We start from the raw sequence: 26,136 nt of genomic DNA, 5'->3' as shown, positions 1-26,136 counted from the left end.
TCCCTTCCCTTCCCTTCCCTCCCCTCCCCTCCCCTCCCCTCCCCTCCCCTCCCCTCCCCTCCCCTCCCCCTCCCCTCCCCTCCCCTCCCCTCCCCCTCCCCCTCCCCTCCCCTCCCCTCCCCTCCCCTGCCCCTCCCCTCCCCTCCCCTCCCCTCCCCCTCCCCTCCCCCTCCCCTCCCCTCCCCCTCCCCTCCCCCTCCCCCTCCCCTCCCCTCCCCCTCCCCTCCCCTCCCCCTCCCCTCCCCTCCCCCTCCCCTCCCCTCCCCTCCCCTCCCCTCCCCTCCCCTCCCCTCTCCCCTCCCTCCCCTTTCCTTTCCTTTCCTTCCCTTTCCTTTCCTTTCCTTTCCTTTCTCTTCCTTTCCTTTCCTTTCCTTTCCTTTCTTTCCTTTCCTTTCCTTTCCTTTCCTTTCCTTTCCTTTCCTTTCCTTTCCTTTCCTTTCCTTTCCTTTCCTTTCCTTTTCCTTTCCTTTCCTTTCCTTTCCTTTCCTTTCCTTTCCTTTCCTTTCCTTTCCTTTCCTTTCCTTTCCTCCCCTCCCCTCCCCTCCCCTCCCCTCCCCTCCCCTCCCCTCCCCTCCCCTCCCCTCCCCTCCCCTCCCCTCCCCTCCCCTCCCCTCTCCTCTCCATCTTTCTTGCTTCCCTTTGAGTCCATCTCTCCCTCCTCTCCTCTTTCAGTGGCTTTCAGAAATGCAAGAGATGAACATTCATCACAAAGCAGTACAGTTCACTGAGCACATGTAGCTGCAAGGATATTGTTGGAACAAACAAGGGGACTGTTTACAGTACCTCTGCCCCTTCTCTAACTCTGCTTCATAGCTCTTATCTCCTGCTCTCATCACCCTCCCTTCTATCTTCTATTCTTTCTTCTACCATTTTCTTGGCACCTCTTTTCCCCTGCTTACCTTTTCCCTACCCTGCCTCCAGTGCTTTCTCCCTCCTCTCTCTGCTGGCTGAATATGAACTGCCTCTTCTTGTTAATGCAAAGCATTCTCTCCATATCTGTTATGTGAGGCAAGTTTCTCAGAGGTGAGACAAAAACTCTTGATTTCAGCCAATTGCGTGCAGTCTTCTTCAACAGTATAGGCATGCAGAGAATGTTTCACAAAGTAAACATGGTGTAAGAAGAGAAACATGAGAATCAAATACGTGCAAAGTATAAACAAGGAGCTTATTCCTGGAATTCCTGGAGAAAAAAATCTACTCTTTGAGGCAGTCACTTCTGAGATAGTTAGTAGTAATGCTCACTAATGATCCTTCATAAGACTGTTTGCCTCTCCCACCAGAAACAATACTAATAACTTCTTAAATCCCAACAGATAGTGATCAACCATCAAACAGAAAGATGTGTGCTCAGTGCCCATGTGGACTAGGATATAAGCATACTGGAGAGCACACTTTTCTTTTTTTAACCTCTACAGAAAACTCTTTAAAGTTGATGTGAAACATCTGTTCTTACCTTCTAATGAGGTGACTAGATGAAAGAAGAAGACCATCCAGAGCCAACCCATTCCCGACACTCTTCTTGCACTGATGCCAGCATTAGAATCCATGAAGATTCTCTGTAAATACCACCATCTTCAACAAGCACACACCACTCCCTTGAAATGGTCTGAGATTTCTTGGAATGTTTTAATATCTTCCCAAATTAAAGCACAGAGGTCTTCACAGAGAAACACTGTTTAAGAAAAAACAGAAGGTAGAAACAGAAATCAGGTCATTCTAACACAAAACTGACAGTTTTTATACACCTATTCCATCATTTACTACTTCCAAGATATGGATAAAAAAGACCCAGTATTTTCCACATAAGCACCCTTCAAGAATTCAGTCAGTCATAGGTGGTTTTTTGAGACACAGATTTTGAGACTTTCATGGCATCAGGGACAGTGTGGTTCCCAAAATCAACAGTAATCTCTACTACAGTATAGACTGTACTATTATGGAAGTCCTGGTCCTTTCTGCATCTTTGGCAATGTTTCTTGGAAGGTGTCCATTCCATTTCCCCTGTATGCTTTTCAAGTTCCATCTCTTGTAGTTTAGACTTTGCCTTTTAAGGACTCTGCAGGGCAGTAGCCATGACAGCAGTTTTTGCCAACACAAATCTGCACAGCTGACACAATTGTAACTGCGTTTCAGATGCAGGCATTTGTCCCTTTAAGCATATGACTGCACAGCACTACTAAGTTGGACAGTATTTTTCCCATTGATATGTTGTACGTGAGGAAGCGAATGCTGTGATATTAAGGTCAAATAGGGAGCCTGCATTACAGCCAGAAAAATCACACAAGTCCAACTTTATTATCTTAAGTGGGAAAAATCCAAACAAAACTCTACCACCACCATAGCTGACATAAAAGCTTATCTTACAGTAAGGAAGCAGCATATAGCCTAATCCAGCACTGCATTAGATCAATACAGCATAACAATTTTGCTAAGCAAGGTAATTCTAGCTCTATCTGTCCAATTCTCAGCCCAGCAGAGAAATATCACAGTAATATGTAGGTTGCATGCAAAAAGCCAGTATGTTTTTTTTTCTTCAGGTGCTCTTTGAGCAGAGCATTGAAAATGCTCCAATGTCTTCAGTGAGGACAGTGAACCGTAGCTAAGGAGAAAGAAAAATGTCTCAGGCAATATACAGAAATGGCTCAATAATTTGGCTGAAAGAGGGGAGGAGGGGGGGAAGAGTTGTAATTAAAAGGGGCAGCCTCATTGCAATTATCTGAAAACCTTGCAGTAGGGATTTGAGCCAGTTGAGCATAGCAGAGGAAAAAGCAGCCTGGGGAGTATGTGAAAAGGCAGTGGACCACAATTAGATTTGCTGTATTGGAGAGGGAGAGAAATTTGGGCAGGATGGAACAGTTCTCTCTGTGAGAACCCAGAGCACCAAGACAGATGAACCAAAGGCACTCTGGGCATCACTAAAATGTAAGGAAACTAAAGGAATCTCAGCAAGAGGCAAAAGTTTGATTCATGACTTCTGAGTAAAGAGAAAAATAAAATCATTAAATATTATTGAGAAAAAATTAAGATTAAATGTGAGGATGGATACAGGTACTGCTTATTACTTTATGAAGCATGTATACAACACATCACAGAATAAAAACAGCACTGGATGCAACTGCAAAAAGGAGAAAATTTCAGGGTGAGAAGTCAGGAAGTCCTTCTTTACAGAAAACAACTACCCAAGCACACAGCAGCAGTCTCCTGGAACAGTAGTAAAGACTGCTGCCTGAGCACACCAAAATCAAACCTGCAAGACACCTTTACGTTGAGATATAAATACTCACCATTTGTACTGTAGTCAATCTCTAATATTATAATATCTATAAGTTTTTTATTAGACCAGTGAAATCCTAAGAGATGGGGACTTTTAAGCATTCATAATGAAGGCAAACAAATGCAGTAACAGAGGTCAAACAAACTGAAGAATACTTTCATTTCAGTCAATGGGACCTCATTTATCTGCAGAAGGCTTGAAAACAGCTCACAATTCAGATATGCTCATGTCACACAACTTCGGAGTCACAGAGCAGAAAACAGAACCCAAATATACTTTGGCTGCTGGATCTCACACCAAAACATCAAAATTTCCACAAAACAGATATAACTAAAAAATCCCTCATACACAAAACCAGACACAAAACATTTTCTGGCTCCAAGGAGACCAATTGTTCTGCTGCTACCCTCCTCACCTGCACATCACTCTTACAACATCTGTTTCCCCTGTATCTCACCAAAGTTACATTGCTCTTCAAGAGGAATCATGCAGCCATTATCTGGATTAAACTGGCAATTATTTTCCTTAAAATAAACTGTGGCTAAATCAAAAATCCGGTTGTGATTTAGCAAATAAAAAGGGTAATTTCTTTTTTTTTATGTTTTGGGTTTTTAAAAATTTTTATTCTGCCTTTTCCACACCTCAATGAAAAATGCTTACTCCACAATGAAGGATAGAGAGAACATTATGGAAGCATTTAAGGGAGAGTAGGAGGGAAGCACTAACCTCTGTGAATTAAAGACTACCAAGCCCCTAAATTGCTAACCACTGTCCTGCCCTTCCCCCTAGCACTTGATGTGTACAGAATCTGACTACACCCAAAGACGCTCATCTTTCATTCTTCAGTTCTCCTACTACTTCTGCCCTACACCAAACTACGTAAACAGAAACCTCAAACCATCCCAACTTTCAAACCACCCTCTTCTCTTGTCCACACAAGCACCTTTCCATGGCTGCCTCAGCTAGTTACTTGTTCCAAAACTGCTTTCAGTAAGATTACTTCTCTTTGCTATGGAATCCACTATTCCCCACACTCCTACAAATCCAAGTGCAAAGCAATACATCTCCTGTGCACAGGATCCTTCGATAAACTTCCTTAATTACCCTTCCTCTCCTTCTGTCTTCTCCAAGTACATGAACTTGCCACTCAGGTACCAGCTGTCAATCCTCTTATGATAACCTATTTTTAGGCATATATTTCCTTAGCTAGTGGAATGATCTCTATTTCCTTGGAAGTCACGAAAATTTTAAACCATCTGAGAAGTAACAGTTCCTGAGGATCAAAATGTCTTTTAATGATTCAACCCTATAAAACTGTGAAGCAGTCAGAAAAGACTGCTCATATATTACTTTTGCTGTAAATCTAAGCTCCAAGATATGGAAGACAGAAGTTTCTGGGTTGTCTCCTTACATTATTCACCAAAGCTATCATGACTGTTTACTTTGGCACCATCACTGTGGTACCTAGATGACCAAAATTTATGTTTGAGATCCCAGTTAAAGAGATAAATACAATCACCACCACTATTTTCAAGAATCCTGGTTTCTTAGCTGGTCAACCAGCAATGGAGCAGAGTTCTTTGGGAAGCTTGTCAAGGTGAGTTTTGAACATCACCAAGGATGGAGATTCCTCAACTTTTCTGGGCTTCTGTAGCAGTGTTGAACTGGGTAATTTTTTTATTTTTTTTACTGGGGATTTTTTTCTTCCTTATATGTAGTCAGAATCTCCTTTGCTGTCTTCTGTTTGCTATCCGAACAGAAGAGAGTGAGTTCTTGCCAAGCACCTCAAAGCTTCTTCTACCCAAGACTGAAAACACAAACCATTTCAGCTGGAAAGGCTTGAATGTGAAACAGCATGCCTGGCTTGACTGGCACTGTTTAAACCCTGTTTATTCTCACCAGACAGGGCCAGCGCTGTAATTTCTCACTTTTTCTGAACTCAGTCTTGAAGTGGGAACACTTCAGTACCATCTCCAGGCAAATGATGCTCAGTGGTAGAGAGGAGATAGTGATAGTGCTCCCACATGTGCTAAAACAACTGACAGTAGTACAGCTCTGTGCTTGTGAGACTTCTGTCACAAAGAGGGCTGCTGTCTGCCCATGATGTTCCCAAGCTGTGGCAAAGCATTTCATGCAGCCAGTAGCTTTCCAGCTGCTTCTTTATGCAAACAAAGGATTCCCTCAAAGTTCAAGCATTGTCAGTGATGCCACCTGAAGGGCCATAAGGCACCAGTGCTGCTAAACAGGTCATCATTAATCGAGAACTCCCTTCCATCAGCGCATGTGGGGTTTTTTTAGAAAGGAAGCAGGTTTGCTCCAAGGTTTGTGCAGTCACTTATTTTAGAGCACCTCAGTGGTATATGTCTGGAATCTTGATGAAGGTGGTCATGCACATGACAAACCTAAGAGGGGTCTCCTTGGAATGGACTGCTTTTTTATTCTTCTGGGGTTTGCATGGCACTCTGATCAAAAACAGTGACAGCTAGATATATGTGTTAATTCTGTGCCGGCCACAGGTTATTCTGGACCTAAGCTTTGAATAAAACCCCTCCTTTTCTCAACCTTTTGACTCCAACCATAAAACTTTCGACAAATCTTCACTGAAGCACATTCCAGCTTACTACCCAGACAATATGTAGTCACAGATCAGAAAGTAAAGTACAGTGACCCTATTCCCCTCTGACAGACACCACCAGCAGAACCTCACTTCAAATAGCATTAACCACTCATCAGAACCATGCATGTGTCTGGCTTCCACAGGAGGAATTCAGGTATGCCTTTTGGATTAAGAAAAAAGCTAGGATTGTTCAGGTACTGCACAAGCTTTCTGGAGAAAAGATGAGGGCCTGAATATAGTTGTTTCTTTGAGTTCTACATTTGAACACATAAGAAAATGCAGAAGCAGATGAATGTCCACCTAAGCCAAGTTTTCTCCATGTCCCCAGTGCCAGGAAGAGGTGCTATGCACAGATAGCTTGCAAGTCTGACCTCCATGTGACCCACTTCCCTCCTCTTCCTCCAGTATCCACAAATGTAAAACAAAGATTATTAGAGAATATCCCCCAACTGATTCACTTTAGTATCTCTTTAGAAATTCATCCAGTCCCTGTTTTGAACTTCTAACAGATTTGGAAAGACGTCTACCCTCGTGCAACAAAGTATTTTTACGTATTTTATACTGTTCTACTAATAGGAGCTGAAATTGTAACAGTGCCAATTTTTTTATGCTTTCAATTCTTCTTATCTATTCCAAGAACTTTTCCAAATCATCTTGTTTCCTCCCACTGGAACAATGCTTCTTCCTTGTTCATTGTTAACTGACTCCTCTAGGCCTATTTCACAGTAGAAACCATTCTATGGGTCTAACTTCCCTCTGCTACACTTGATTCCAGAAATTTTCCCTGTATTTGTCATACTTCTTCCTCACACAAATGATCTAGATGCAAAATAAATGCACCTCAAGAATTCTCCAGGGTAGAGAAAATGCTGTACCTTTGCAAATACAGTCTTTCCTCCTCCTGCACATTTTGCACTGTGACTCATATCAGCTTAATATTATCTCTCAGCAAGAACCATTAAAAAGATAAATGAGCACATCTGGGAGAGTCAATAAACTACTATTCCAATTAATTTGTGCTGCACACTGATTCATCACATTTAGGCAGAGTACAAAAAGTGGAATTAATACCTCTCATTCACGATAAATAGGGAATCATGATAGTGTTACACATCAAGCAAAAGGCCTCCCCCCCCTCCTTTGTGCCCCCAGTTCTGTCCTACTATAATTGCTCCTTTGCCACTGGGATGCCCTTGCAGCAGTGGTCACGCATCTCACTGGGATAAATCTCACAATGCTGCTGTGAAAAGCTGTCACTCAGTGCCTGTCCAGCACTCTGAGCATGACATAATACTGCCTACCTTCTTTCTTAGACAATAAATACAATAACTGCTATTCATAGAAATTTTTCTACGCCCCAAACAGGAAGTGAATGGGGGGGGCGGGAGCAACACATAATTTATCATTCATAGCTTTAATATAATGAAGTCAATGTGTTACCTTCAAAAATTCTATTACTATTTTTATGGGCACATAAAGCACCAGAGAAAAATGATTGATTAAATAACTAGATAATTTCAATAGCTGCTGCATATTCTTTTATCCTCTGTTACTAACTGAGATTATTTTTAATGACACCAAACTACTTTGAAAATATCTGAGAAGAGAGCAGAATTTATTGAGAAAACCCTTGTGGATTTTTTACAGTCTGTTCAGTTGATTCATTTAATTTTGAGAGAAACAGTCTAGATGAAATGTATAACTAAGTTTAAAGGAATACTCCCTCAAGAGCATATTTCATAGCTGGCTTGATCATTTGCTTCCTACAGATTATCTAGATAGAGTTGTGTCTGTGTCTCTTGGGATCCCTTAAGTATACAATGACACTCCAAAAGCTGATTCTGAATGTTCTCCAAAGAAAGGCATTTATTTTCTTGTTTACCATGGAAACACCAGGCGTCTTGAAGCTGATCTTCCATGCTCTGATTATACATTTCCTAGTGGGATCCAAATTAAGGACTTCCACAGCTCTTAAAGGGAAGAAAGAGACGCTTATTTTCATGAATTTTTATTAAACCCTTGAGGGTCTAATAAGGTGCCTAACTTAGAAGCATAATCACTCAAATGACCTCTACAGTCAGTGGATTGAGCTGAATCATGCTCACCAGGGTAACTAGGATCTGCACAAATTAAAAAGGGAGCTATGGACAGCTCCCCCTTCCCCCCCCATGACTCCCCAGGTGTAGCCCGAAGGTATCTAGGAAGATTCTGAGCCTCTGTGTGATCTCCCAACCCACACAGGAGGCAAAGTTAGCATCTCTTTAGATAACTACAGTGCTTTCCCTTAAATCTCTCTTCTCTGCCATGACACATACTTGGCTAGAGTAACTTTACAGCTTAGCTTGTAAATCTAGTCTTTCTTCCAAAGTAAAATTCATTCACAGCTGCCCTGTGTTTCTGAAGACTTTCTCAATGCCTCCGCATCATGTTTTGCTATGCCTAACAAAGATGGACAACTGATCTCTTGAAACTATGGCAATTAAAAAAAAAGTCTAATTAAAGATACAGACTCTTTCTTCCATCTATTATGTACTTGAATTACATACATATTAAACACAATTAAGTTCCTGAAAACAATTTCTTCCCACCTCAAAAGATTTGACTTCACTCACAATTTTTATAGTGATTTGTGTAGTTTTCAAAGAAACATTGGCAATTATAGTCAAGTTTCTAACATTAACAAGGGGAAGCAAAATCCCAGCTTTAGAATATTAACAGCATTATAGAATGAAAAATGTGAAGAAATTAATTGTTATTCATGTTATCCATTACTTGCCTAACAGACACTCCTCTAAAATATAAAAGGAATTGAAGTGATACAGAAATTAATCCCTTTGAATTTTCATACTGTAAATAAAGGAGACTGCACAAACAGGAAGAAATGAATTAGCAGCTGTCCATTACATTTATCTTCTTTGATGGAAAGAGAAGATGACAACTGTACCCACTGGGTATGGTTTCACTGTCCTGTTATTGATTTTATTCTAATTTCTCAGGATACTTCTCTCAGTACAACTGTGCACAGAACCCTGCACTTTTATCTATGTAGAAATAAACATGATGTTATCAACTTCAAGTATAATTTATCTTCAACAACTATACTTTCTGCTGTACAAAAGGAAGACACAACACTTCAGTGAGGAAAAAATATGCACTTCACAACTCTAGAGCACAACTGCAAACCTTTGTCAAGCACTATGTAAAATATTGTATTTCCAAAATTCTAAGCACATAATTTTAAGTTTAGAATACTAGACTCTGAAGACACAGACTAGACAACTGAAGTATCCCTGAAGATCACCACATTATTAACTTCTAGGTGAAATTAATCTGTGGTACTAAAAATTCTTCGAAAATTGACACTTCCTTCTCTGATGCAACTTAATTTTAAGCAAATACCCCAAAATTCACTGAAATTTTATAACAGAAGACGTCTGAAAACAAGAAAAAAGATGCACCCTATTTCGGCATTTAAAAGGGGAAGAGAAATAACACATTTTCACAAATGGTTATTAAACAAAGAATGTTTTACTGACCTGGTTTTGCCTGGGATAGAGTTAAATTTCTTCTTAGGAGCTGGCACAGAGCTGTGTTTTGGATTGAGAATACTCTTAATAACACAGACGTTTTAGTTGTTGCTAAGTAAAGCTTACTCTAAATCAAGAACTTTTCAATTTCCCATGCTCTGCCAGTGAGGAGATGGACAAGAAACTGGAAGGGAGCATGGCCGGGAACAGCTGACCCCAACAGGCTGAAGAGATATTCCACACTATGGAACATCATGCTCAGTCTATAAACAGAGGGGAGGTGGCCAGGATCTGTTGATCACGGGTCAGGGATGTACTGGGCATCCATCAGTAGGTGGTGAGAGACTGTACCATGAAACACTTTTGCTTTTTGGGGTTTATGCCTCTCTCCCTCCCCTCCCCTCCCCTCCCCTCCCCTCCCCTCCCCTCCCCTCCCCTCCCCTCCCCTCCCCTCCCCTCCCCTTCCCTTCCCTTCCCTTCCCTTCCCTTCCCTTCCCTTCCCTTCCCTTCCCTTCCCTTCCCTTCCCTTCCCTTCCCTTCCCTTCCCTTCCCTTCCCTTCCCTTCCCTTCCCTTCCCTTCCCTTCCCTTCCCTTCCCTTCCCTTCCCTTCCCTTCCCTTCCCTTCCCTTCCCTTCCCTTCCCTTCCCTTCCCTTCCCTTCCCTTCCCTTCCCTTCCCTTCCCTTCCCTTCCCTTCCCTTTCCTTTCCTTTCCTTTCATCATTAACATCATCACCACCATTATTACTCTTATTATTTTACCCCAATTATTAAACTGTTCTAATTGCTGTTATCTCAACCCATGTCTTTTACCTTTATCCAGTTCTCCTTCCCATCCCACTGGGATGGGAGGGATGGGAGGGTAGGGGGCTAAGTGAGCAGCTGTGTGTTGCTTAGCTGCCAGCTGGGGTTAAACCACAACAGTGACGTAAAGAGAATGTCCCTAAAATCATGTTCACATCTACTCAGCAATGCTGATCATGCTTTTTTTTTTTTTCAAGTGAAATTAAAGTTATTGTATACCAAGTTCTGCTTGCTGATGGGTGGAAAGTGGTAAAGAAGCCAAGCACAGTGTTTGCAATGGCCAGACAAGCAATGCCACAAATCAGAAAAATAACCTTGACATTTGCTGACCAAGTCTGCAAATGCAACTGCAAATCTGCACAGACAACCCAAACACAGAACTGCCCAACAGCCTTAAAGGCACTCTCAGGACACTGGAAAAGAAATCAAGGGCCTGAAGGGTTGAGCAGGAGCTAAAGTGAGAGTGGCTTGCAACACTAAGATATGAGTAAGTCTGAGAAAAGAGATGTTTTATACTAACGCTGCTTCCCATTGTAATTTAAGAATGTAGCCTTACATGGCATGCCTAGAAATACATGAATCAAGATCCATGCACAAACACTCAAAAGATACAACTGAGGAAAAAAAAAAGAACAAGCTGAAAATACTTTTCTTAAATTGCTCATTGTGGACCAGTTTAAAAAAATCCTTTAGTAAGGATTAATATTTTCTTCAGCTGCAGTAAAGAACTTCATTTTTTGCAAAAATATGCTTACTTTTGATTTCATGAGGGTTTTACAGTAAGAAATATTCAGCATAAGCAGAAAATGCATGTTATTCATATTCACAGTATCCAAGGTTATGTTGTCTATTTGGATATAGTGGCAGCACTGACAGCCGGTTAAAAGATAATGTTCCTCTTCTATGGGAATTCCCATCATTTTGAAATTACCTTTCATTCCATGAGAGAAACTGTCATTTCAAAACAGATTACAGAAAGGACTAATAATATTAAAGCATCTTAATTTAAGTGCAGCTCTTTTTATTAACCTCCTGTCTGGCTTCAATGAGGCAGCTTGGGTTTTCAGAGAATGTGCTTCATAATTTAAGGGTTAATTAAAACTACTTTTTTCCATTTTAATCAGTTTCACAGCCCTGGGCTGTCACAGAGCTTGGTTCACAAATTGTTGGCTTCATGCATTTGCAGATAGAGGCTACTTTTAAACTATTTAATTACTAGCATTATTGTTCATCACTGTTTTTATTCCTGTTAAGAGAAGCAAGAATGCTTCTTTGTAAAACAACAAGGCAGAAAAGCACTGAAGCACGATCACTTTACTGACTTTTTCACTCCTTTGACCTTGCTGTCCAAACCTAGTCTCCTACTTTCACTCAATGCAGATGATTACCCCCTCTAGTTATAACCCCACAGAATGACAAATACCAGTTTTTGAGTTCATAAGGTTGCCCCAACAGAGCGCTGTAACATAACATACTCCCCAAATGGTAGTGAGAATAAAAAATTATATTCAGTCAAGCTGATTCCCTTATGTTTTGCTGACTGCACCAACAGGCTATACAATATACAAGCTTTAGCTCCAGCATGTAAATTAGAGCATTTGATGTGGAAATATATGCACAAAACTAGGAAGCTATGAGAGAGAGATAAAATGGCTCAGAGAAGAGCTCTACCACACAGCCTTCATTCTTTTATGACCACTGTTTGCCTAGATGGGAATTCTGTCTGTTCTACCATTAGTTTGAGTCTCACATTCATGTTAGGTACTAAAACATCATAAAACAACCCTGCACTGCACTGGTCATACTCTGAGAAGTGCATACCAACACTTACTACAGTCTGTCTACATCCATTTCTTGCAGGAGGTGTTACTTCACTGTGCAGTAACAGGCAATTAGGGAGCTACCTTGGCAGCATCCTCTTGAGAACACAGAGAAAAGAACTATGAGACCTAGAACTTCTTCTGAAAAGACTTTGAGAAAACAGATGGTTTCTTCAGTTTTGCTGCCTTCAGTTACAGTCTTGAAATCCATAATATTCATTCAGACTCAGTTGTCTTTCCTCTTACTTCCTTGGTCTCACTGTTAAAATGACTGAACTGAGCAACAAGAACCGACACTACAGAAGTTCTGCTGGACTTCAGAAAAATCTCACTTGGTCTTTCACACTAAGTTTCTTTTAACTTTTGTCAACATCTAGATGTTTATTTGGAGAACAACACTAATGATTCAAGGCTCCAACCACATTTTCACTTTGATTTCGGGAATCAGGTTGCCCAAAACTGGATCTCGTCTACAAAACAATCAAGAGGGAATTGAAGCAGAAATGGTAGCTTGAAGAAAAGAAGTCAGATGAAGGCTGCAAAGAAGAGGTGATCTGAATGGCAATGACTGCTTGACACAATTACCTGAATTCAGTGAAGCATCAGAAGGAGCCCATGTATAGCAAGAGCTCCCCCAAAAATTTAAACTTGCCACTGGCAAAGTCTGAAGAGCAGCCAATTTTGTTCTCAGGTCCTTCCCTCCTCCTCCTCCTCCATCCTGCATTTCCAGTTTGATGTTTCCTCCCTCAGGAAATGGGAACGTTATGTGCCACTAATACTTCAGCAGAACAGAAATAGTCTTAAGAGGAAAAGGGAAGGCCAAGCAAGTTACGGTAGAAAGATATTTCAGGTTCACAGCACCTCTTTCTAATGCATGTTTGTATTATTTTTCATGCCAGAGATGAAAGCAATAACACATAATTCTCAGAGTTCATCCTGCCTCCTCAGTGTCTCAAAGGCTTATTTATATTTCAGTGTGGATGCTGGGGCTCACTGCTCCTGTTACATCCACGTCCAACCTCAAAACCAAAGGATTACATTTAAAATGGAGTGAGTACAATACACCATTTCCTTTCCTTGGATATCAACCAGTCTTGGTCCTAACAGAGAGGATGAAAGGTACATTTTCTGTCAGGAATGTAGTCCCTCCCCCAGTTGTTGGTAAGACTATAATAATAGAAATTAAAAAGGGAGGATGGGCACCTTTATTTAGACAATATCTGGCCTACAGTCCCTTGTCAACTGCAGGATTTTTGTCAGCATATTTCTTTAAGCTTCCCTAGTCATATTTTTAAATGTCATCATCAATAAGGCTTCCATGACTTTCTACCATCTATGTGGGTCTTTGCTGGAAGAAATCACCCCTTAATACTGAACCCAAACCCATCTACTTTGGACAATTTGAGCCAGCCCTTTTCCTTTGGCCAGCACATTGCCTAGGATCGTGTCAATAGTCTTTTAGGTACTCTAGCTACTCCACAGCAAACCCTTTTCACTCATCAGTAAGCTAGTGCTTTTTAATAGCATTTTAAAAATTCTCCATAGTCACCTAATCACTTCTGTTGCTCTTCACTGAGCTCGCAGTTCATCAGCGCTCTGGCAGAGAAGTTCATGCAGTCAAACACAAATAGTCTCTGTGCATTTGCATTAGTGCCATCAAGTCAGGGACTGTCCAATTTCAACACCACAGGTTCAGAGCCGTAAAAGAAAAAAAGTAGAAAACGCCAGGCTGATATGCTATGATTTGGATGGAAGAGGGGAAGGCTAAGCCTTTTAAAAAATAATCTAAAAACGAATTTTAAAATAACTTTCTAAGGATTTAAGGCAAGTTTCCCCTTCCCACTCTGATTTCCATATCCAAAACTCTTTTCAACACTGATCTGGTACAGTGGCCTGGTACAACTATCAGCCAGCAGACGCAGGAAATGTACAATTCAACGGACCCTATTCTGATCCTTTCAATTAGGACTGTTCAGTAGATGTTAATTTATCAAACAGAGTAAGATCTGTCTTAGCTTAATTCTTTTAAAGAATTTAACAGTTTTGTTTTTACTCTGTTTCTAAAGACTTATTTGCTTTCTTCACACTCTGTCATCATGTACACTTTTTGGGGGGTAACCCATTAAACACAATCAGAAGAATCTATTTAGGAGACAATTTTTAAGTGATTCTTATCAGGTAACAGGGATCTAGTCACTAATTTGATTTCACAAAATAACAGAATGGTTTGGGTTGGAGGGGACTTTAAAGACCATTTAATTCTGACCCCTGCCATGCACAGGGACACCTTCCACTAGACCAGGTTGCTCCAAGCCACATCCAGCCTGGCCTCGAACACCAGGGATGGGGCATCCACAGCTTTGCTAGACAACCTGTTCCAGTGCCTCACCACTCTCTGAGTAAAGAATTCCTTCATCTATACCAACCATTCAACTGTGAGGTCTTTCCCAGATATTGCATTGCTCACAGGTCCTTGCCAAAAGTTCCTCTCCAGCTCTCTTATATCCCCTTTAGGTACTGGAAGGCCACAATAATGTCACTCCAGAGTCTTCCTCAGTCTGAACAATCCCAGCTCTTTCAGCTTGTCTTCAGGAGAGGTCCTTCAAGCCCCTTCCTGGCCTTTTCTGGCCCTCCCTTCATGGCCCTGGATCTTCTGCCTGAAGATGTCCTCAGTTCTTTTAAGAACCTCCAGCTCTCTGAGGCTCCAGAGCCACTTCTAATTCAAGAGTGGTAAAATTATCCATGAGAAACACAACTGTCAACACCATTCTTCCAGTCTGAGTTAAGAGGACTTCTGACTGAAACAAGGAGCACAAGTCATGTATCATTCCCATTACGTTATTTCACCAAATGTCTTTCTGGTGCTCAGCGTGGGGCCCCAAGCAAAAAGGTAGCTACAGTAAGGCTCAAAATGAAGACTAATTACTCTTCAGCATCTGACTCCACATACATGTCCCAGCAGAACACGGCACGTGCAAACTAAGAAGATTCCCTCTGTCAAAGCCTCTACCTATCCCCCAGATTTTACCAGACTGCTGATTTACATTCAAGTCACCAGAATTTGTTCTCACATCACATGAGAACATCCTTATGTACTTCTAACATGGTTAGATGCTGGAAGAGGAGAAGACCACTAAGATCCTCTCTGTACTAGCAATGAAATAAACATTCCTCAACAGCACTATTCCATTCCTGATACCATAGTGATGGCAGTGCTAACTGCTGATATGGTAGCCCCTTCATGGATAACACATGCACCAAATGGGATTACTGAACTCACTGAAAAATAAATATGTCAGTACATATTTGCATCCCCATTGCTGCTGGCACCAGCTGAAAGCCCACTGACATTAGAAAGGGAAGGGACCGTCTGGGAGACAACTGCAGACATGCATCCCAATCCAGCTGTCCTTCCAGCAGCTTCTTCCTGGCTCAAACCCAAGGAGGAGAAATTTCAAAAATCTTCTGGTGCAGAAAGCATTCCAGATTCTGCGTACTGGAATGAAATTGATCCTAGCTGTGACTGAAAACTAACATTTGGAAATTCAAACAGTCTTATAAACAGCCCAGTTTGAATTTCCAAATTGAAATTATTCAAAACCTGTCCAGAAGAATCTGCAATATCGTCCCTCTTGTGACATCCCACTCTGTTCTTAGAAAATAATTAAGAAGATAAGAGAGCTCTGCCAAGGAACCATGCTTCCATTTGCAGACATCCCCAGGATCTGAGAGAAGCTTGGTAAGCCTGATGTTAAAGGCTTCCACACAGGCGTCTGTATCCTACACACTGCCTCTGAAGTGGTCAGCTGGGCCAAACAGATTCATATCATGTGAGTGTTCTGCAGTAAGTGGGAGAGAGATCAGGTCATTTAGGGAGCTTTGAAAGCTTTACAGTAACTTGGAGAAACATCAGTATGCTAAAACAGAAATATCTTACAAAGAGTCAGTAGTTCTCAGTCTTTAGCTTCTAGGGTTTAATTACATGATTTAGACACATTGGATATTTTCCATAGATATGGCACAGAGCAAAAAACTGTACTTGGAAACTGCAGAATCAGCAGAGGAATCATTTACTTGGCAAGCTTAAGGAGACAGAGGGGAAAAAAAAGCCTGTCTGAAAATGAAGTCATGTATGTTTCAATGTGCAGGTCTGGGCTGGCGAGAATTTCCATCCCAAGGAGAATCAAGAGCTTAAGGATTCAGCTTTCATATGTAAGACAGTAGTTTTGAGGCTGGAGAGGCTGTGTTCTTATGGTACCCAGCATCTTCTCTGTTCTTTGCCTGCAGCTGTGTGCACACACGGGCATGCGCACACATGTGTGCACACGGGTGTGGGGGTGCGCATGTGAAACATTTGAACAAAAATCTTCCTGACAAGCAGGCCTGAGTAGCAGAATGCACAGGGGCCTCTGGAGGCATGAAAAAGTGAAACCAGTGACAAGAAGAGCTTTTGTCAGAAGTGGTCTCAATAACAATCTTCAAGTAGCACCTCTGTGACAGAAGCATCAGCTTGCTCCATGATGACTTTTTAAGAGGCAAGACAGCACCTTCAGAATAAAATAAGGTGCCAGGACCTCCAAAAAGTACACACATTTTAACTGCATTTTAAAAAACACAACATAAATTAACAGTATACTTCAAATAAAATTCTGTTTCTGGTGGCAGAGGAGTATTTCTTGAAAGCTCAACAGACTGCCTCTGAGAAGGAAATACTAGTGTAGTTTTTTGTTAAGTTTAAAACTCCTTGTATAAATCAAGTATGAGAAGAGTGACAACATGAAATGGCTTTTTCTTACTCAGAGTTGCTGCTCACATATTTGACTGCTGTGGCTGACAGTTACGGAGCTTTTATCCTTTTGGGGGTCTGTTTACCCCCATGCTCATGTCAAAGCAGCACTGGAGAAAAAGTGCTAGTTTGCTGTTGTACAACATCTACAGAATTATTTACAAAATACACCTGTGTTACAATTGTGTACACCCCTGAAGCCCATGACACTTCATTGTTGCCAAAGAGCAAACATGGAGAGAAAAGTGATATCCAGCCCAACATTTATCAGGTAGAAGCTAAAGTATAAGGTCATAATGAGTTGGAAAACTGCTGAATGCGTGCAGTCAGTAGCTGGAAGAAATACCTTATCTGTATTTCTGTAAGATGATACAAAACTTTCTAACAAAATCAAAATCAACAGGAAGATATAACTGTATTATAATACTAAATCAGGTTAAAGGAAAAAAACAACAGCAAACAAGACTAAATAATGAGAGTATTACAGGGGCTCAACAGTTTCTTCCTAAACCTTTAATCTACTTTTCACAGAAATAAGTCATTGAGCTTTTTGAAAAAAATCATCACATGTTTATGACCAAAACCAGACAATCTGGAATATTCTTAATAAATACTTTTTAATGACAATGCCCTTTTTAGAAGACACTGCCCTCTTGTTTGGTGGCTAAATGACATTAGAAAGCTCTAGCTTGGCCACCAATTTGTACTTCTTCCACCTTCTATTGTTTAGGCGTGCAGTAAACGTATGCAATATGGCCACAAAAATGAAAAATAAAAATATATTGTGCAACCTTAAGTGTGCTCCAAAAGCACTCTGCACTAATCTGCAGTGACTTCAGGTTAACTCTCTGCACAGGGACTGCTGATGGATAATGAAATACAAAGAAACTAAGGTTTTAGAGGAGCAAATCTGGAGACAGGAGCATTCCTGAACCAGAGGAAAAGCATGCATAAATCTTCTGACAATCCAGGAAAGGAAAGTTGGCCAAAAAACAAAACTGTCTTAATTAGAGGCACACAAGATAGGGGAGCAGGGGGGAAATACACTCATCTCTTACATGATTCTCTGCATATGGCACATGCAATATCAGAGGGGAGAAGGGGAAGCCATCTGCACCTGGGCACAAAGAGGGATCCACACAGTGAATCCATACAGGCATAAGGAAGACAATTCTCAACAGGCTAAGGGAACAACTCCCTTGTCAGACACATCTGCTGGCAGCCTATGGGAGCATGCTGGAGAATAAGCAGCTGCCTCCTTGGAGCCACCAGCTGCCTTCCCCCCAAAAAGGATTTACACTGTGCCATTGGTCAGCCTCCAAGCAAAATACCGGAGGCGAAGACAGTAGCAGCCTTGGGCAAAAGAAAAAAGAATTAGACATCTCCTCCCCATCCCCAAGTCTCCACAACCTAAGCTGTTCATGCCACAGATAGGAGCTTGGAATAACTGAGAACTTCAGGACAATGCAAGAAAACATGACTTTCTGTGGGGTTTCAGTGATTAAATTAGAAAGAGATACAATCCTACTTCATACAATATCCAGTGTACCAAAGTGATGCTTTTTCCAAAAATCAAAACACACGGCCATGCAAACAATTCTGAGCAGCTCAGTGCAAGTGCAAGAATGTCAAATAGGAGAGAACTCAGAAGACAAGAAAAATGTTTAGGGGCTAGAGGGGCATACAAGTCAGGGAATTAAAAACTGCACGTGAGTAATTTGGCTGAGAGAGCATAGTCAAAAGGCAATAAAGGAAAGAATGCAATTATGTGGAGTTATCTGAAGCTTGCCAATACATTACCAAAGTAAACTGAAGTAGTGCAAGGTGTTGAATTTAGGGAATGAACTTCTAGAGAAAAACTATTTTTTTCTGCAATGAGATGGGGTGAGAAGGATTGTGGACTATATTTTCTTTTCCTTCTCCCAAAGGAACATCAGCGTTGGGATTTTTTCAAAATGGGAATGAAGAAATACCTATAAGTAGCCAATAAATCTTGTATTAATGGCTTAGCACAGGTGGATCAGCTGTGACTAAATATGAGGTGCACCCACATCCAGTTCCATGTTTTGGATTATAACCTATATAACAATGAAAAAGGAAGCCTCCTCCTCCATTGCAGCTGAGATTTGTCTCTGTAACAGACATGTCTGGTGGCAGCTAACTCTCCTTGACTTTGTTGTTTCCATTTGCCCCCTCACTCTACTTCACCGTGAATCTGCATGACCTGGTATTACTGCTAGTGAAGGATGCCCCTTGGGAGATTTGCTTCCCTGTCTTCACTCTCTGATTTTTTTAACCTGTAGGAAAGGCAGGTGATGCTCACTCTCCTTCCCAGCCAAATGAGTGTGGTAATAGCAAGAGAAACTTCAGAGTAAGTGAAATCATCTCAGTCGATACCACAAAAGGCAAAATTAAAATTACCCATCACAACAGCCCCTCCCACATTCACGGATTTATTTAGCTTGAGTAGTAGTAACTTGCATTATCTCCTTGAAAAATAGCCTAACATGGTTTTTCTCTGCCACAAGTACTCATACAGCCATCTGTGCCCCACAAGAGCGATGAGCAACACTACCCACAGACAAGGCCACACAGCCTCCCTTGTGTCGTTCCACGAGGACCGCGAACCCCACACCAGCATCCATCAAGCCCCACTCAGAGACTTCAAAGGCAGCAATTCCCTATGGTTCTCCAAGGGGCCTAGAGAGAGAGGGGGAAACACCGCTCGGGGAGCAGACCAAACGCACCACGGCCGTGTGGAAGGGCTCTGGGGATGATGGCAGTCTCCGAGAGCGGAGGGGCCGTGACCCGATTCCCCACATCTGTGCCCACGGCCGGCACCTGACAGCAGACGTGCGCCCGGGGGAGGGTCCCGGTAACGCCGCCTGTGAACAGCACATACCGGGAAAGGAGGAAAAAGAACATCACCGGAGGAGTTTTAACCCCTTTCGAAGTAGTCCTCGTTTGTTCTGCGCCCCCTCCCCCCGGATGGCAGACATCCGCGGGTACCCGCGACCACGTCCCGCCCGCTCCGAGCGCTCCAGTCGGGCTCACAATGCCCGTCATCGCCCGCCCGCCACGGTACCTTGTGCAGGACTCCAGCAAAACTCCCTCCACTTCCCAGCATTACTCGAAAAGTGTTCGCAGGAGCCCTTCCCGCTAGAGCCAAGCCCGGCCTCTCGGCATCAGAAAAGTTGGACAAAGACCATTTTCACCGCGAGAGCTGCACCATCCCGGCGGGCCAGCGCCAGCTCCCTCTCGCTCCGCGCCCAACGTCGCTTTGTCCCCCGGCCCCGGGCACAGCCTCTGGCCTCGCTCGACGTCTTTCAACAAGTCGGCTGCTTGTGAGCAGTCCCGATCCTTGCGCTCCCCTCCAGGCCCTTCACTGGGAATGTGCTCTCCCCGCCCAGGTTCTCCCTCCTGCAGGAGTCTCTCTCGCTTCCCAGGATCTGCCTTGTCCCTTTCTCTGGGCTCCACTCTCTGGCTCGCTTTCTCTCCCTCCTGCCTCCCTCCCTCTCTTCTCGCCGTGCCCCTCCTCCATTCTCTCTCCGCCCCCCCGACCTGCTTTCCTTAGCAGAAGCCCAGCGACGGCAAATGGGGGTGGGGGCGCTGCGAGATCCCGCACTCCGAGGCGGCTGCAGCCATTCCTATCACTTCCGCGGCCATCGCCATCCTGTGTGCCGCACGCCCCGCCGGCTTCCCTGGCCGCCGGCTCCCCTGGCCGCCGGCAGCCTCCCCTCGGAGCCGCTCCGCTGGGCGGGTCGCTGGGCGGCTCCGGCTTCCCTCCGCTGCCGAACCCCTCCCGCTTCCCCCAGCCAGCCTCTTCCAGAGGGGGATTTTCCGAAAGGGTCTTCCCTCACCTCCTGCTCTCCAGGGATTCCGAGCGTGACCGCAGCTGTGCCTGCTCCAACCTCTGGCCGAGCCCCTGCCAGGTTCAGGTCAGGAAGGACGGTGTGGCTGCACAAGACTGATCCTTGCTCAGTCTGTCATTGTTGAAATCCATGTTACTGTGTGCCATCTCCTGTTGGTCTGTATAACCCAGCCTCAAGTTCGTGCATCTGCGCTTACTTGTACTCCACCTCCAATGCTTCCTGTCTACTCAGCCCTTGAGAGGCTCCTCTCGAGTGCTGTGTCCAGTTCTGGGCTTCTCTGCAGTGCTGTGTCCAGTTCTGGGCTCCTCATTAAAGAGAGACATGGATCTCTAGGAGTGGGTCCAGTGGTGGGCTACAAAGATTATTAACAGGCTGGAGCACCTTTCTCATGAGGAAAGGCTGAGAGAGCTGGGCCTGTTTAGCCTTTAGAAGAGATGCCCTCAGGGGGCTCATCAATGTCTTTAAGTATCTGCAGGGAGGGTGTTGAGGGTGGATCCAGGGTCTTCTCAGTGGTGCCAAGCACTAGGACACAGGGCAATGGGCAGAAACTGGTGCACAGGAAGTTCCACCTGAGTATGAAGAACTTCACTGTGCAGGTGGCTGAGCACTGGGACGGATTTCCCAGAGAGGTTACAGAGTCTCCCTCACTGGAGATATTCCAGAATCATCTGGACACAGTCCTGTGCCATGTGCTCTGAGATGATCCTGTTTGAGCAGGGAGGCTGGAGCAGATGATCTGTCCTGTGATCCCTGCCAACCTGACCCATGCTGTGATTCTGTGAAATGTCACAGAGGCAAAGTGCTTCCTTCACTCTAGGTATTGACAAACCTCAATCATGTGGGTGAATCAAACAGGGTTTCTCAGATCTTCCAAAAGAGAACCTTACCTTCCAATGTGGAAACAAAGGACTGAAAGCACCTTTCCTGAAGAATCTTTCCGGGTGTCTCCTGTTTCCTGCTAGTGCAAGAACAAGAGTCTACCTACTCATTCTGCAAATGTCACTGGGCTGCATAGAGAGAAATGCCAGCGGATGAGGCACACAGCATTACCCTCCACTCATTCCTACCATTCAGTGAGTTACACAGCCGAGAGGCACAAAATGAGGGAGGGTGCAGTGAGCTAAACACAGCATGCATTAGGACTGGATGGAAAAGATATCAAAGCTCAGTGCCTTACAATTCATAAATGCTTCTGTGATAACACAGAGCAGAATTTTGGGCTTCTGTTCTCAAAGTAACTCCCTTTGGTTTGAAGTATGAGCTTTACAACACACACAATAGAAAGTGACCGCGATTCCCTTCCACATAAGACACTGGTACACATACAAAAGGAAAAAGCACATTCAATAAAGTTCTGCTTAAAAGAAGTACCATCAGTAGACAGTGACACATCTCAGTGTTCAAAAAGCTAGGGCTGGTTTCCACAGAGCACAGTGTTTTCTAGCAGTTCTGTATATATGCAGAGTAACACAAATACCTACTTCTTCCCAGACAGCATAGTTTCTTTCTTAATCCTCTCTGTGGGGGTTTCTAGACACCAATTACAACAGACCTCTTTCCTTCCAACTTCCCTCTCTCTCCCTCCCCCCATCTGATTCTAAAAGAAATTTACTTCAGGAGAAATTGCAGGTATTCAGCTCCTCCTGGAATCTGGTCCTTAGTAGCTGGGTAGTAAATTTTTGCACATATGTTTTCCTTTCTTCCTCGTTTTACTACTATGAGGAGCATCTGGTCCCTAGAAAGGAGCAGTGGGACTGTACCATTGCACTGGGATCAGGAAAGAAGTTAACTAGCTGCTTTGTTCAATAGCTGCAGAAACACTTCCTCCCCTTTATGGTAACGGAATATTCCTTCCAAAACCACCTCCTCCTCCTCCTTTTGGAATGAAAGCCAAGCATGAGCGAACTGCCATGCTGAACGGGGAAGTCTGAGAAAAGTCTCTGTGCACGTGCAATTCCAAACCCTCTTTAAAACTTCACTTAGTGAAAGGATGGCTGACAGTCAATCTTTTATAAGGGATTAATTTTACGTCAGCATTTAAATGGTTTTTTCTCCAGTGTTGCAGCATTTGCTGCAGAATGTGTATGTTTAGAAAAAAATTTCCAGTTTCTGAAATCTTCCCTCTGCTAGGCAAATTAACACACCCTACCAGAAAACCTCAGCCCTCTCAATGTATAAACAACCACAGCCGACATGAGAGAAACAGAGAAGTAAAAGCTCTCAATCCGAACTACCACGCATGGATTAGATTCTCAGGAGAATCTTAAATGTGACAAAACCAGCATATCCCATGCAGCAGTGTGGCTTGCATGATAGAGCAAGCATGATAGAGCTGTGATCTCCAAAGAGGGCTGCATGCACCCCAAAGGGATATGTAAGGCAGCCTGCTGGTGTGCAGGAGGAAAGTAATAGAATTTCAGTAGTACATAACTTATAAATAAGTAAATATATGTATAACAGGAGTGTATGCTAAAGCCTTTTACCAAGAGGGATATGTGATCAAGAAAGTTTGGAGACAGTGATAAAGGCAATCATTACACAGACAGACATTCATTTTACAGACACAATTCCACACAATAATGAGTTTCAAATGTCCAGACACACAAACAGATCTCATAATATTTAAAGCTGCAGTTATTAAAACAATGGCCAGAGCAGCAAAGCATAATTCATTTATCAAATACTCTCCTCACTGTGTGAAACGTGTTAGGTCTTGAAGAGAAAAGAATTGGAATGTGCAGGGCAGACCACACAAACCAAAGAGAAGAAAACCACCCATGAGAGAATAGCTGAGGAGGATAAAAGGGAGGGGTGAGGCTAAGACAAGGGGAATAGAGTTTCAAAGAAAAAGGAGAGAAGAAAGAGGGTAAGAGTAAGAGAGGTGGGAGACAGAGGTAGAAAAAGCAATATACACACAGAGTGACTATAAAAGACTGACAAGGAAAGAAAGGGATGTGAAGAAGAAAGGGAGGAGCCGGGAACAGCAAATAGAATAGCAGGCAGAGCAAAGAATAAGAAGGGTACTATTTATACGTGAGAGGACATGTTTGACAAGCAGTTTTGAAACAGAACTATTTAGTGGATAAAATCTTCAAGAAGATTTTTTTCAAGGGCAGATTTATCACTGCAACTGTCTGAAATAGCACATTTTCCTTCACAGATTTCTGAAAAATAATCACACAGATCAGTAAACCAAAACCTTATAATATCCTTTTGGATACCCTATATCCAAAGCCTTGTTGTTTTGGTTGTTGCTGTGTTTGGTGAAGTACAAAGGTATTTTCTCCCTAAGAAAGCCTGGCACAGAAAGAGGAGAAGCTTACAGAAAATTCAGAAGAGACAACTGGAGATAATTTGGGGAAGCACAGAAGTGTAAAGGACTGAGGGGCAGCTCAAGATGGAATGTGAAACACCAGATCCTGCACTTTTACAGTCTCCACACTGGTTTTTGGCAACCAACAGTACACAGTGATGCCTTTAATTTTTTTTTTAATCTTTATCACAAATTATGAGATTTTTTTACCAGCAAGAAGTCTTCTAAGTCTCAGTTCTCCCTTGAAACAAGCAGTGTTCTTCTGCTTACAGACCAGGCTTTTTCTCTGCTTTGTTCCTTCTTTGCCATCATTCATTTCTGCTTAGGGCTTTGCTTATGAGCTTTAATGGAAATAAATGCCAGAGAGGAGAAAAACCACAATCTACATTAGCTGACTATTCACCCACCTGTATTTTTAATTATTATTTTCATTAAGTATGTGTATTGGTTGTTATGAAAATTATCTTACTTGACTATTATATCAACAAATCTTTATAGTGTAACAGTGTATTAATTTTGTTAATATATATTATTTCACATTTTTACACTGTATTGTCACAAAGTTGTGAAATTTTACTCCAGTTAGTATTGTTCTTGCTTAAGTAAAAGAAACTAAAGGGTAACCTAGTCCTGGATGTATGAACTTTGACAACCAAGATAACAGCAGCATCTTAGACCACATCTTGCCAGCATCTTCTGGCATCAGAGCAAGTAATTGTAGCAAAACTGAATCCAGGGATGTCTGGATCAACAGATAAGCAGTAAGAATTCTGCAAAAATGCAGGTGCTTTGCAGAGATTTACTGTTATTAGTAATCAGAAGTGTGGGTGTAAGTGATTAGTCAAATCATGTATTTCCTGAATATTTGAAGGGTATAAGAATTGTGTGTAAAACCACATTCAGGTTGCCCAAATTTGGCTGGGAAACCTCATGCATGTGAATTAACATTTGCCCACTGTAATTCTATGCTTTGCATCCTAACCTCTCTCCTCAGTTGGCATGAGCCAGTTGCAAATTGTCATGACAGTCTCAAAGGGGAAGAAACAGCTAGACTTGTGCCAGTTCACCAGACCTACAGTCTAAATGTCTGTTTATTTATCCATTTTCCAGCATCCTACCTATGCAACCTGAGTGTTCTAACACACTCATCACACAGACTGGGTGTCAGTGTTCATCATGTGTTCATCATGCTAACAGCCAGAGGGGAAAACAGTCATTTTTACTGTGGACCAGGATTTGGGGAACTTTAAAAAGAGAAGTGCCTGCCTGGGAATCCATGACTAGTTTTACACTAAGCCTTGTTCCTTGCTGGGACTGGACACTATTTAGTCAATTCTGTGCAGACCTGCAATCCAGCTGTGTAAGTTCAATACTGTTACTAGGTTTTACCTGAATGCCCAGACCTTGTAAATTAATTTTTGCTTACAGGAGCATGAGACGCTACAGGGTTTCTGAAGCTGCCAAAGGGAGTAAAAAAGTAAAATTCATGAGCTCTGCAGCCATGGCTGAGGAACAGAAATGTGCAGTTAGAGAGATGTATATTTATTTTGTATATATTGTTACTGAAGTCCTATGAATTCCATAGGAATTATGAATGCATAGGTATATCTTTTATAAAGGGATTGAAGTTGTGAACTTGTATGTCTTTCAATCTCCTCTGTATTCTATAATGCACCTGAGACCAGCCCTGTTTATCTGCTGATCCATGTTGAACCAAGCTTCACTCACTTCGTTTGGATGTGTGCTGCACCCACAGTTCTTGACCAAGCATGAAATTTCTAATTTCTCCTTGTGAAAACCAGAAACTCCAAACTCCTTCTGGAATAGCACAGACAAAATCCCACTGTATTTTTTTCAGTATTGTCTGTTTGACTTGGAAGGAAGAGGGGCTCAAGTAAACTGCAATTATCCTATTGTTCTGTTGCTTCCATAAGAGTGTTTGGAAATATTCCATACTTTAAGGAGATCTGTGCTAGATTTGGGTGACTGTTGCTTATCTGAAGAATGACTCCAGAAAGCTGCAGAAGATTCCAAAAAGCTCTGTTTTCAGTTGCATGCTTATGCTCTAGTGGAAAAAATGGACCAACAGTTACGTAGATGGAAAGGGAAGTTGCACTTCCTAAGTG

The 26,136-nt window shown here is 42.6% G+C and overlaps 1 protein-coding gene across 12 annotated transcripts in view; it reads right to left on the bottom strand.

Moving 5' to 3' along the window:
• The window catches only part of EPHB6 (EPH receptor B6), a 65,386-nt gene extending 44,566 nt beyond the window's left edge, over window positions 1–20,820 (bottom strand). The window contains exons 1-3 of one of the 12 annotated variants that reach the window (XM_064409935.1): window positions 20,387–20,582; window positions 9,428–9,478; window positions 1,454–1,672 (exon numbers count right to left, since the gene is read on the bottom strand). In XM_064409935.1, coding sequence (XP_064266005.1) covers window positions 1,454–1,547 — 94 coding nt within the window. In that variant the 5' untranslated portion in view covers window positions 1,548–1,672; window positions 9,428–9,478; window positions 20,387–20,582. Of the gene's footprint in view, window positions 1–899; window positions 1,067–1,453; window positions 1,673–7,773; window positions 7,799–9,427; window positions 9,817–19,572; window positions 19,855–19,910; window positions 20,354–20,386; window positions 20,583–20,685 lie in introns of those variants that run through there. The other 11 variants (XM_064409934.1, XM_064409943.1, XM_064409944.1 and 8 more) reach the window with 11 other exon arrangements.
• Window positions 20,821–26,136: the final 5,316 nt, after the last annotated feature.

This window comes from Passer domesticus, chromosome 2 (genome assembly GCF_036417665.1).
Source record: "Passer domesticus isolate bPasDom1 chromosome 2, bPasDom1.hap1, whole genome shotgun sequence".
In the NCBI taxonomy this organism is placed as follows: Eukaryota; Metazoa; Chordata; class Aves; order Passeriformes; family Passeridae; genus Passer; species Passer domesticus.
The sequence above is the reverse complement of the archived record's forward strand: the minus strand, read 5'-3'. Positions and strand labels throughout refer to the sequence as shown.